General features: G+C 36.0%; 2 protein-coding genes across 2 annotated transcripts; one reads left to right on the top strand and one right to left on the bottom strand.

The window, feature by feature from the left end:
• The first annotated feature begins 2,288 nt into the window (after positions 1–2,288).
• On the top strand, positions 2,289–4,629 carry LOC108345831 (receptor-like protein kinase FERONIA). The gene has a single exon (XM_017584622.2). The coding sequence runs from the start codon at positions 2,446–2,448 to the stop codon at positions 4,624–4,626; it is 2,181 nt and encodes a 726-aa protein (XP_017440111.1). The 5' UTR covers positions 2,289–2,445; the 3' UTR covers positions 4,627–4,629.
• Positions 4,630–4,853: 224 nt separating this feature from the next.
• LOC108345832 (PI-PLC X domain-containing protein At5g67130) lies at positions 4,854–7,604 on the bottom strand. Its single transcript, XM_017584624.2, has 8 exons — positions 7,106–7,604; positions 6,891–7,013; positions 6,431–6,568; positions 6,216–6,314; positions 5,814–6,117; positions 5,430–5,653; positions 5,233–5,319; positions 4,854–5,143 (listed from the first exon to the last, which is right to left on the bottom strand). Exons 1-8 carry the CDS (start codon positions 7,190–7,192, stop codon positions 5,102–5,104), a joined length of 1,104 nt encoding a protein of 367 aa, XP_017440113.1. The 5' UTR covers positions 7,193–7,604; the 3' UTR covers positions 4,854–5,101.
• Between the last annotated feature and the right edge of the window lie 2,815 nt (positions 7,605–10,419).

Genomic DNA, 10,419 nt, shown 5'->3' with positions numbered 1-10,419 from the left:
AGGGATGTCAACCTGGGTGGGCGGCCATCTGGTTCTGCTGTCCAGTCACACTGGACGCTCGGTCCTGATTGCCCACCTGGGTGGACATTTGGTTTATGAAAGGCCGACCTTGGAGGGTCACTCGGTCCATGTGCGGCCGGGCAGCGTTAACTTGGACGCTCGGTTTCGGTGCTCGACCCGGGTGGATGTTCGGTTCATGAGTAGGGAGTACCGGTCGGTACATAATGTTAGTTTGGACGCCCGGTCTTGATTGTGACCTTGGTGGGCGGCATTGTGTTAACCGCTCGCTCGGTCTATGTGCCGAGAGGACCGGTCGGTAATCCAATAACACCTTGGTGGGCAGTATTGTAACGCGGGCGGCCGGTCCGTTTGGTGATCCTAATGACGTGGATGTCCTTCCATACGGCGTCAGGTCCTGCTGGTACAAATATTAATGTCATTTTTAAGAAAAGTGAAAAGGTAAATGATTAGTCATGGAGTTCATAATAAGTTATCATAATAAGATTAAATTTAAGTTTTTATAACTCAAAACTCTATAAAGTTTTATAAAGAGAACATAATTTTCTTTCTAAATTTACATATCTTCCTTCATTGAGTTTTTTAAATTTGCTGATAATATTTTTAGTTAAATTCATAATTAAAATGAGCATCAAATTTTTCACAAAATCTGACCGAAATACTTATTATAAATTAAATGAAGATGAGTGACAAGAAGAAGAGAAAAAGGAAAAAGGAAAAAGAGGAGGAAGAGATGTTGACGGGTGGAAATGACAATAATGTCAATGTTGGCATTAATGATGGTGGAGGAAGTATATGAATAGTCAAAGGTGGTGAATAAACAATGACAACAGGGGACCAATAATTTGATAAAAGAAATCATATTGATTCATAAAGAAATTTGATCAAATTAATAACATACATAATAACGCACTATTATATGCAAGATTTTTTATGTCAACTGAATGAGGCTTACTATGACAATAATTTTGACATCATAGTTGTGGACGATATATAAAATGTGCGTTGTTTATGATGTGCGAAAAGTCTAATATAGTAAGTTGAATTTAGTATGTTAGGTGTACAAATATCTGACATAGTAAGTCAAGTTTCCATCACTATCTATCTCCTTCACTTTCTCACTTCAAACTGAAAGAGAGAGATTCTTCTAAAATTTTCATATATACGGGGATTGAGAGTTGTCACTCCACTCCTCGCAACTTTCTTTTACTCTCAATACAACGAACCTTCCTACCTTTTTATCTGCTTCTAAGCATCTACTACATATAGTAAAAAAAGTTGTTATTTTTTAATATATTTAATGTTATATTTTACTATTTATGAACATGTGCTTTATAAAAAACAAGTTTACCTAACTAAAATTTCATAAATTTTCATTGTACATACATACACATAATTTTAAGAGTTTTGGACATCCTTAGGTAAGGTAGATAAAACGCCTTTTTGCCCCTCCCACTGCTAGCTTGCTACATCCTAGATAAAGTTTTACCAAACTCCATAATGGACATCAAATGTTCTTATTGGAATTAAGAGCGTCCGCCTTCCAACAAGTGGCAAAATCTAAATGGCTTGAATATTCCTAATGAGTGCTCTTGAGTGATAAAACATATATGAGTAAGAAGATCCATATTGGGGTCCTGAATGTTGAAACACAGAGGAAGATCCACATGAAAAATAGGCAGAAAAAACTCTGTGATACTTAAGTAGAAGAGTTTGGATCTATATATGAGTGTATAAGTGAGAATGAAAGTGTGTGTCATTCCTTAAAAGAATCACATGTATTTATAGAGTTTATAAACCCTTACAAAATTAGTCACAAAATCAAGAATATTAATAATAACACAAATTTATCATATAACTTAGGTTGAATATGATAATAAAAGATAATATAAACCAATTAAATACATCATATATTTTGTTTTGTTGATACATGATACTAAGGAATATTTGAAATATAATTAAATTATCATTTGAACATATATTACGATAATTTAACCAACAATATCTTTAGATATTATTAAATCAAATTATATTAAATGAGTTTTGTTAAATCAAATTCTTTAATATATTTGTTAACTAGATAGGTACACCTTATTATCCTAAATTATTTTATATTTAAAATAAAAAAGTTACATAATATTTAATAAAATTAGAATATTTTTACTTAGGTGATTATTTTAAATATTTTATTTTTTAAGTGAAAGAAATATTAAGCACTACTACTAGTGTTATATAGCATTTAATAAAAACTGAAATGTTAGTGTATCTGCATAATTAGACTAGATTTCCATATATGAGGATTGAGACGAAATTCCTTTCAGGTTTCGCTCAGTACAACGATCCTTCCTTTGTTTTGTGTGCTTCTCAGCAGTTACTACAAGCTTATAGTAAACGAGAACATCGAGCCAATACGACTTAACCCTAATAATGAGGTTCAACAGTGTGACCCCCTTCAAATTCTTCCTCCACCTCTTTACACTCTTTACGCACCTCCAAGCTCACACCACAGTTAACAATTTCACAATCAGTTGCGGCGCCACTGGAACATCCTACGACGGTGAAAGAACATGGACAGGGGACACAGGTTCAATGTTCTTCTCTAATCAAGACAACACCGTTTCCGCTAACCCAACACCACCACAACCTAATTCCACCCTTCAAGTACCCTACAACACGGCACGTGTGTCTCGTTCCCAGTTCAATTATTCCTTCCCGGTAACCCCAGGCTCCTATTTCCTTCGCCTCTTCTTCTACCCAGCTTCTTACCCTTCCTTTCCCCGTACACAAGCATCCTTCACCGTTCATTGCAACCAGTTCACTCTCTACAGTTTCAACGCCGACGCAGAAGACTCGGAAACCGTCTTCAGAGAGTACGTGCTCAACGTTCACAACAGTGAGACACTCAACCTCAGCTTCACTCCCTCACAACCTAACTCCCACGCTCTCATCAACGGAATCGAGGTATTTTCTATCCCAAGCGATCTCTATTACAGAACAGCGTGTATCAGGAAGAGATCATCTAAGTTGACTTGGGACTTCCCCGTTGACTCTGGCTTCTACTACTTGGTTAGCCTCCACTTTTGTAAACTTGACCAGAACATTACTAACATCGCTGACAGGGTGTTCTGCATTTACATAGGGAGCGACCTGGCTGACGATCACGCTGAGGTTATGAGATGGAGCAACCAAGGTAAAGGTCTCGCTGTGCAGAGAAATTTCGTCCTTTTGATTCCCAAAAAGGATACTCAGGAAAAGGTTAGTCTCTCGCTCCAATTGCATCCTTATTTCAATTCGAGCAATCTGTGCTTGAACGGTGTCGAGATCTTCAAAATCAGAGACTCCAACAACCTCGCCAGACCGAACGTGCAGAACGGTCTTGCGGTCGGAAAGAGAAGGAACGTCTTATCAATCGTAAACGGAACGAATTACACCACAAAACAGAAAATTATCATAGCAGGGGTGGTATTCGTCTTGGTCTCGTTTGTTGGTTTCGCCGTCGTTTGGTGCGTATTATCCAAGTTCAATTTACGCTCGTTCTCAACCAATGTATACCAACTGCCAACCAATGCACACGAATTGTCAACCAACACGCTCATCTGCCGGCGTTTATCCCTCGTCGAGATCAAAGCCGCCACCAAAAACTTTGACGACGCTGCCGTGGTCGGCGTCGGGGGATTTGGCCACGTGTACAGGGGCACCATCCGAAGAATTTTCATGCCGGTGGCACTTAAGCATTTCAGACCGGGTTCAAATGGCCCTACAAAGTTCCTGGACGAGATGGAGGTGGCTATCAAGCGCCACAAACCGGGTTCAAAGCAGGGCGCAGAAGAGTTTCTGAACGAGATCGAGTTGCTCTCGCAGCTCCGCCATCGCAATCTCGTTCCACTCATCGGTTACTGCAACAGCAAGGAGGAGCTGATCCTGGTCTATAGTTTCATGGCTCGTGGCAACCTCCGCGACCATCTCTACAACAGCGAGAAACCTCCGTTGCCATGGAAGCGACGCTTGCAGATTTGTATCGACGCAGCGCAGGCGCTTCATTATCTCCACTGTTGCGCCAAAACATACACGATCATCCACAGCGACGTGAAAACCACGAACATCTTGTTGGATGAGGAGTGGGTGGCTAAGGTTTCGGACTTTGGGCTTTCCAGAATTGGACCCATAGTTGAGTCCAAGGCTCATGTCTGCGACACCGCCATGAAGGGTAGCTTTGGGTATATAGATCCAGAATATTATAAACGGCAATATTTGACGGAAAAGTCTGACGTGTACTCTTTCGGGGTAGTGTTGTTTGAGGTACTTTGCGCTCGTCCGCCGCTGATCCGCTTCGCGGAGCCAATACAAGAGTCGCTTTGTAATTGGGTTAGGTACTGTTACCAAAAAGGAACCATGGCACAGATATTGGACCCCAGCTTGAATGGGAAGATCGCGCCCAAATGCTTTAGAATGTTTTGCAAGATTGGGGTGAGTTGTTTGTCGGAAATTGGGACGCTTAGACCGTCCATGAATGATGTGGTTGGGAACCTTAAGTATGCTCTGCAACTACAAGAAATTGCAGATATTAGCGAGGCGTATTCTAATACCAAAAACCCATTGTCTGGTTAGGCAGATTGAATTACTTCATTTCTTGGATCAACGATTTTGATGAGACGAGTTTAATACGATGGTTCTAACAAACGCAGATATTTTATTGTTGTTTTAGGAAGGTTTGAGCTTTTACAACCATTCTTTTTACGGTTGATTTCTTTATGTTGTTTTAACAAGCTGAACTTGTACAATCCTTTGCATTTAAGGACAATGATTAAAAAAAGGGGTTCTTCAGCCGAACAAGCTTGTGAAATATGTATCTTCATCTTGAAACATCCAAGGTTTCCTACAAATGTCACTTCCACCTTAAAAGATATTCTTTTCTGGTAACTAGTATTACACATTTGTAGTTGTGAACCAAACATATAATCTGGTAAAACTGGCTGGCTGCATAAAATAGTATATGTATTGTATCGAACCAGACATAAGGGGATGAAAACAAGTTACTACAGTTAAAAAGACTCTAAATCTAGACAATTGAGGAAGCTTGTTGCTATGCTTTCTTTGCTGAGCAAGCTTGTGAAGTAGATCCAGGCTGAAAATGAAAAGAATCATAATTCAATGGTTGGACAGTTAGTAATAACTTCATGTTTCTTTCTAGAAAGTAAGAGTGAAAATCTTTACCACACAGGCATGAACATCATTACAACCGCACAAGAGCTTCCCATTGAGAGTATCCACAGCTTTAAAGGAACCTCCTCCTTCACTTCTCTGCACAATGATCCCCAAATTATAATTGGTATTGGCATGAATGAATAAAACAGTGTATGCTTCAACAACAAAAATTAGTAGTGAAAATAAAAAATATGGCAAAGTTCTACCTTGTAATAGTCAACAGCAACATAATTAGCCCACCTGTTGCCAGCAGCAACATAACAGGTTTGTAGCATGTCAATGAGACCTCCAGAGTTATCTTCACATGTGATTGCCTTAAGTGGAGCAGACCGAAAATAGTTTACCAACACCAAGGACTTGCTCTTGTCATTAAGAGGAGCAGATTCTGCTCTACTTGGACAGCTTCCTGCTTTTCTTCCACCATCCCCATCTGATGAATTTAAGAACATCAAAAATGAAAACAGACAATGTAAGGAAGAATAAATGTATACCATAATGCACACTCTACCTTTTGGTATTTTTCCTTTAATTAACCAGTGCCTATTACACAATAAAGAACAGAGAAGCTTTAGAAGTTGGTGTGATCTTACACTGATTTTCAACCATGTAATTCCACTGGTATGCAATGCCTTCACTTTGTTCTTTAGCCCTGACGGATGTGAACACTAGTAATCTTTGATTTTTTGTAACCATATCACTCACTAGAGGCCAGTTTCCTCCTTTCTTTGGCATTCTAGTCACAGGAAACCAAAACTTCATCAAACCAGCGTCCGTGAAGACTTTTGTCAATCCTTTTGGCGTTTTAACATAATCTTCCAATATGAGCGTGACAATTTCTGTTGGATTGGCTGATAGAAAAGCTGCAATTTCCTTCAGTGTATCTATAGCTGGTTCCTACTCGTTGATTATAAAGTTAGGGTCTTTGTGTAGAGGAACTTGTTGGTCATTAGTGTTTGTAAAGAAACAGAAGTGGGAAGATGAATTTTACATACAAAAGCTGTGAAGTCATAGCACTGGCCTTGAAATGAATGACACAACCACACCGCTCCATTAAAATCATATGTATCTAGCATTAGTGCTCTAACTCCATTCTACAAATGAAGCATTGACGGAAGAAAATAGTGAGTTTAAGCTCTTGTAAGAGGCAGAACATCAGGAAAATTAGAAGAAGCTAAGCATAGCAATAGTGAATTACATAATAATATACCTTTAGCTGCTGGGTTACACTGTCTTCTTGGTTAGTGATGGTAGCTCGAGGCACTTTTGTGTGTGATGGTTCTCCATCAATGGCAAATGCGTTATGCGTTGTCAAAAATGCATATTTGTTGAAGGGTAGGGAGTTATTCTAAACAGAAAAAAACAATCAATAAACAACAGATTAAGATTAAACACCTCTAAAGGCTGAATTTAAAGATTCGGAAACAAAAGAACAGAGAATGTGCACTGGCATTTGGTATCCAAACTGAAAAACTGCAACTTTCTGATTTTTATTTTTTTTTACATTTTTCCAAAAGAGGCAGTTAATGTTCAGATAATATAAAATAATGAAACTGGAATCAGTTTCTGGCCTACCCCACCAGAATCTGAATCACCCCAAGTGTCTCAGAATTTATATAACTTGGTGATAGCATGTTAAGAACTTTGACATTTAGGAATTGGGATCTTACAATGAGCTTGAATTGATCTGTGATGGAAGATCTCACACACCTAGAGCCTAAATACCCAAATGGGCAAGAAAAGCAGTAGAGTCCGGCTTCACAATCACCATTAGACGAGCACTCATCATCTAGCTGATCAAAGATTCGGAAAGAATATGATAAAAAAGTTGAAAACAGAGAAATTAAAGGCATAATTCAAAGCAAATGAGGTAGGGTACACAAACCTTGCAGTTTCCATTAGAGCAAGCAGCATCAACACGATAACACAGCAGAAGCATGACAGCCAAAAGCATGAACACACGAAAACCCATTTGTACAATGACTTGTGGGATTCGTGAAAGGAATTGAAATGGGTGAATGAGCAAAGATAATCACAAAAAAGGTGTCAAATTTATAGTGAAAAAAACATGCAATGGTGGATTTTCTGTTTTGGGTGAGGAAGAAAAAGGAACTCCCGGATAGAAAGGGAAAGAGGGTATGTTGCATTCATTAATAATTGGAGACAAATCAATTCAAGACAATAGTTTTAGTGCTAGACTAATGAGAGTGTGAAAGGTTTGTTAACTTTTCAGTTTTCATACCTATCGCCGAACTATAAAGAACAACACCAACGGTTGAAGTGCTATTTTTGAATTTTTAATAATTAATTTGGACTTTGGAGGACAGAAAGTATAAGATATTTTGGTAAGCAAAGAGCATTTTCTCTAGGTTGGTGGTTGAATACATTTATATAAGCATTGGTTTTGTCAAATATAAAGGTTGTGGTTACTGGTTCTTCATCCATTATCGATGCTGGTATAATTAATACAGTGCACAGCTTTATAAAGAAGGAAATAAATATAAATTTACCCATGTCTCTATATATATATTGAGTAGCTTTACGGACAAAAGATAACTTATAATATAATAATTAAATAAACATTTTGTCTTTTGTATTGGTTTGAGTTCCACTCTCTTTTTCTTTTCTTTTTTAGTTCCGACTTTAATTATACAACAATCATATTCATATCAATCAATTCAAGATTTATGGATTATTCATACGTGTATACAAAAAAGAAAAATTGATGATCCATGACTAAAAAGCAAAGCATATTCTTGGCATTTGTGTTTATTCCTAGAGGCTATTGTTACAAAGGGAGATAATCCTCTTTTTATTGATTTGAATATATATAAATATATATATATATATACATATTTTAATTTATGATAAATATTATTCCATATTCCTAGCAAAATATATATAATTTTTAAATATTTGACCATTTTTATTAATTATTTTTAAAATGTATTACTAAGTATAGTAAAATAAAATTAAAAAAATAAAAATATTAATTGATACGAGAAAGGTAATAAAAATTTTTAAAAATTAGAATCCTGTAAACAAAAAATTTAATTAAGTAATATATTTATTATTTAGTATAAATAAAGTAATTAAAAAATAATATAAATTTAAAACTAATATATTATTCATCGTATACTAATAAATTTTATCATTCTTTACATATAGAATGATAAATATATAATCATAAATATATAAATATATTTTATCATTCTTTATATTGAATAATTTTCTTGAAATAATATTAATAAAAAAATTAATTATGTTTTAAAGTAATATAACAAATGTTATTCATAATATGTTAAAACTAAAAAAAGATATTATAAGGGATTATTTATTTATTTATACAAAAAATATATATATCGCTTGATTGAATAATACAATTAAAAATAATTTAATGATTTAATTAAATGACTAGGATGACCGAGACGGGTATTGGAATGACTAGAAACATTCAGGTTCATTTGTTGAGGCTAAGATATAAAAAAAATGTAATAATTCTTTATAGTACATTAGCTTAGCTGACGTTAGATTTTTTAAAATATTTTATTATATTCTATTGTTATAAAGAATTAATATATATTTTTTATGCTTTAGCATATACAGTAGCGATGCAACTTAGCGTCCGCATTTAGCCGACGATATTTTATGTAGCTTCCATGTCTTTATTCTATATCTCTTTTTTTAATGCAAGACCGATACTAATCCTTCATTAACGACGACTTATGTCTTCTTACATCCACTTTTACCGATACTATACTTTAACTTTCTTATTTATATTGACAATTATAAAAAAGAAATATTGCATTACTAAAACCTTATTATTTGTATTAGGATTATGTTTAGAATTTGTTTATAAAATTAAAAATAGAAAAGTTCAAATTAAATTTTCTTATATTTTAAATTTTAACTCCTGTATAGTGTCAGACCTTATAAATTTAAACCAAACCCCACTTGTCTAATCACATTTAATGCTTCCAAAACCCTGCTCAGACCATTTAAAACGCACTCCCAAAACTCTGCAAACTGATGCCAGGTGTCAAGAGCGGAAAGTTCGAAAATCAGTAGTAGAAGACAGGTGTCTGTATGAGAGTGCACATTCGTTCTGCCTTGGGAAGAAAAAATGATTTTCTGAAACACTTCTTCCCACTCTCTCTGCATGCACCCTTCATCTTCCAACAATCTGATCTTCCATTTTCTCCTCCTTCTCTCTAGAAAACCTTTTCTTCTCTCTACTGTAACTCACTACTCCCTTCTCCGATCCCATTTCAGAAACCATAGAAGAAGTCCCGGCGTCGTGAGCTTCATTCTGAACCGAACAGCTTCAGAATCTGAAACTGGTAAGTCGCTCGCCCCTAGTTGTTGTTCGTATGAACATGCAAACCAAGCCTGGTTGCATGCATTCGCTTTGTCTGAATCAAATCTTGGTTCTGTAACTTGTTCTAGTTTGAAAGAGTGAGTGATCTTGAGGGTAGAAGTTGTAGTTGGGCGAACCAAGAACAACACGTTAGGACGTTTTCACTCACGAATCCAGGTAAGGGAAGCTTATTCAATTTAATTCGTATGTTTGTATTATACTGTATGGACGTTCTGTGTGTTGCCTGAAGTATGATTTGTATTATTTGATTTTTGATATATGATTATGATTATGAGTTGATGTATGAGAAGTATGAAATGTACTATGATTTGAATATTTGAAAGTATGAAAGTTTATGCTGAGAAATGAGTTTAATGTAAATGAAATTGTGAATATGAATTTCCTATGATAATGAACGTTCGTCATTGAACGGTACTTGACCGTTCAATGTTGTCACTAAACTTCTTTGAAATTGAATTCATTCATCTGGAAGGAATTCTAGTTGAGGACGAACGTCCTCTTATATTAGTGCTACGTTTGAGCGTTCGGCCAAACGTAGACGCCTTGAGTGTTAAGTGAGGAGTTGAGGAACCTGAAAATACACATTCGGACACTTAGTCATTCTTAAAAAAAACCTAACTTATCATCTCGTCTTATATAAATTTCCATTCTATTATTAATTTGAATCAGCGATGGGTCTCGACCCAAAGCGTACGTTATGAGTGATGCTCGGTCTTATACCGAACGCTCGTCCTGGCCTTTAAATTTCAAAATGGTTGGAAATAGCGTTCGTCCAAACTTTCAGTAAATACGTTTACCGCGTTCGGTCATTGACTGGCAGT

Source organism: Vigna angularis, chromosome 8, assembly GCF_016808095.1.
Source record: "Vigna angularis cultivar LongXiaoDou No.4 chromosome 8, ASM1680809v1, whole genome shotgun sequence".
NCBI classification, from domain to species: domain Eukaryota; kingdom Viridiplantae; phylum Streptophyta; class Magnoliopsida; order Fabales; family Fabaceae; genus Vigna; species Vigna angularis.
Note: the sequence above shows the minus strand (reverse complement) of the source record. Positions and strands in the feature narration are given on the sequence as shown.

What these genes read in the sequence shown, in the direction of transcription:
- LOC108345831 (XM_017584622.2), top strand. Translation starts at nt 2,446, where the DNA reads ATGAGGTTCAACAGTGTGACCCCCTTCAAATTCTTCCTCCACCTCTTT.
- LOC108345832 (XM_017584624.2), bottom strand. Translation starts at nt 7,192, where the DNA reads ATGGGTTTTCGTGTGTTCATGCTTTTGGCTGTCATGCTTCTGCTGTGT. An exon ending in GTGTAACCCAGCAGCTAAAG is followed by an intron (nt 6,315 to 6,430) that starts GTATATTATTAT and finishes CTTCATTTGTAG; the next exon opens with AATGGAGTTAGAGCACTAAT. An exon ending in GCTATGACTTCACAGCTTTT is followed by an intron (nt 6,118 to 6,215) that starts GTATGTAAAATT and finishes ATCAACGAGTAG; the next exon opens with GAACCAGCTATAGATACACT.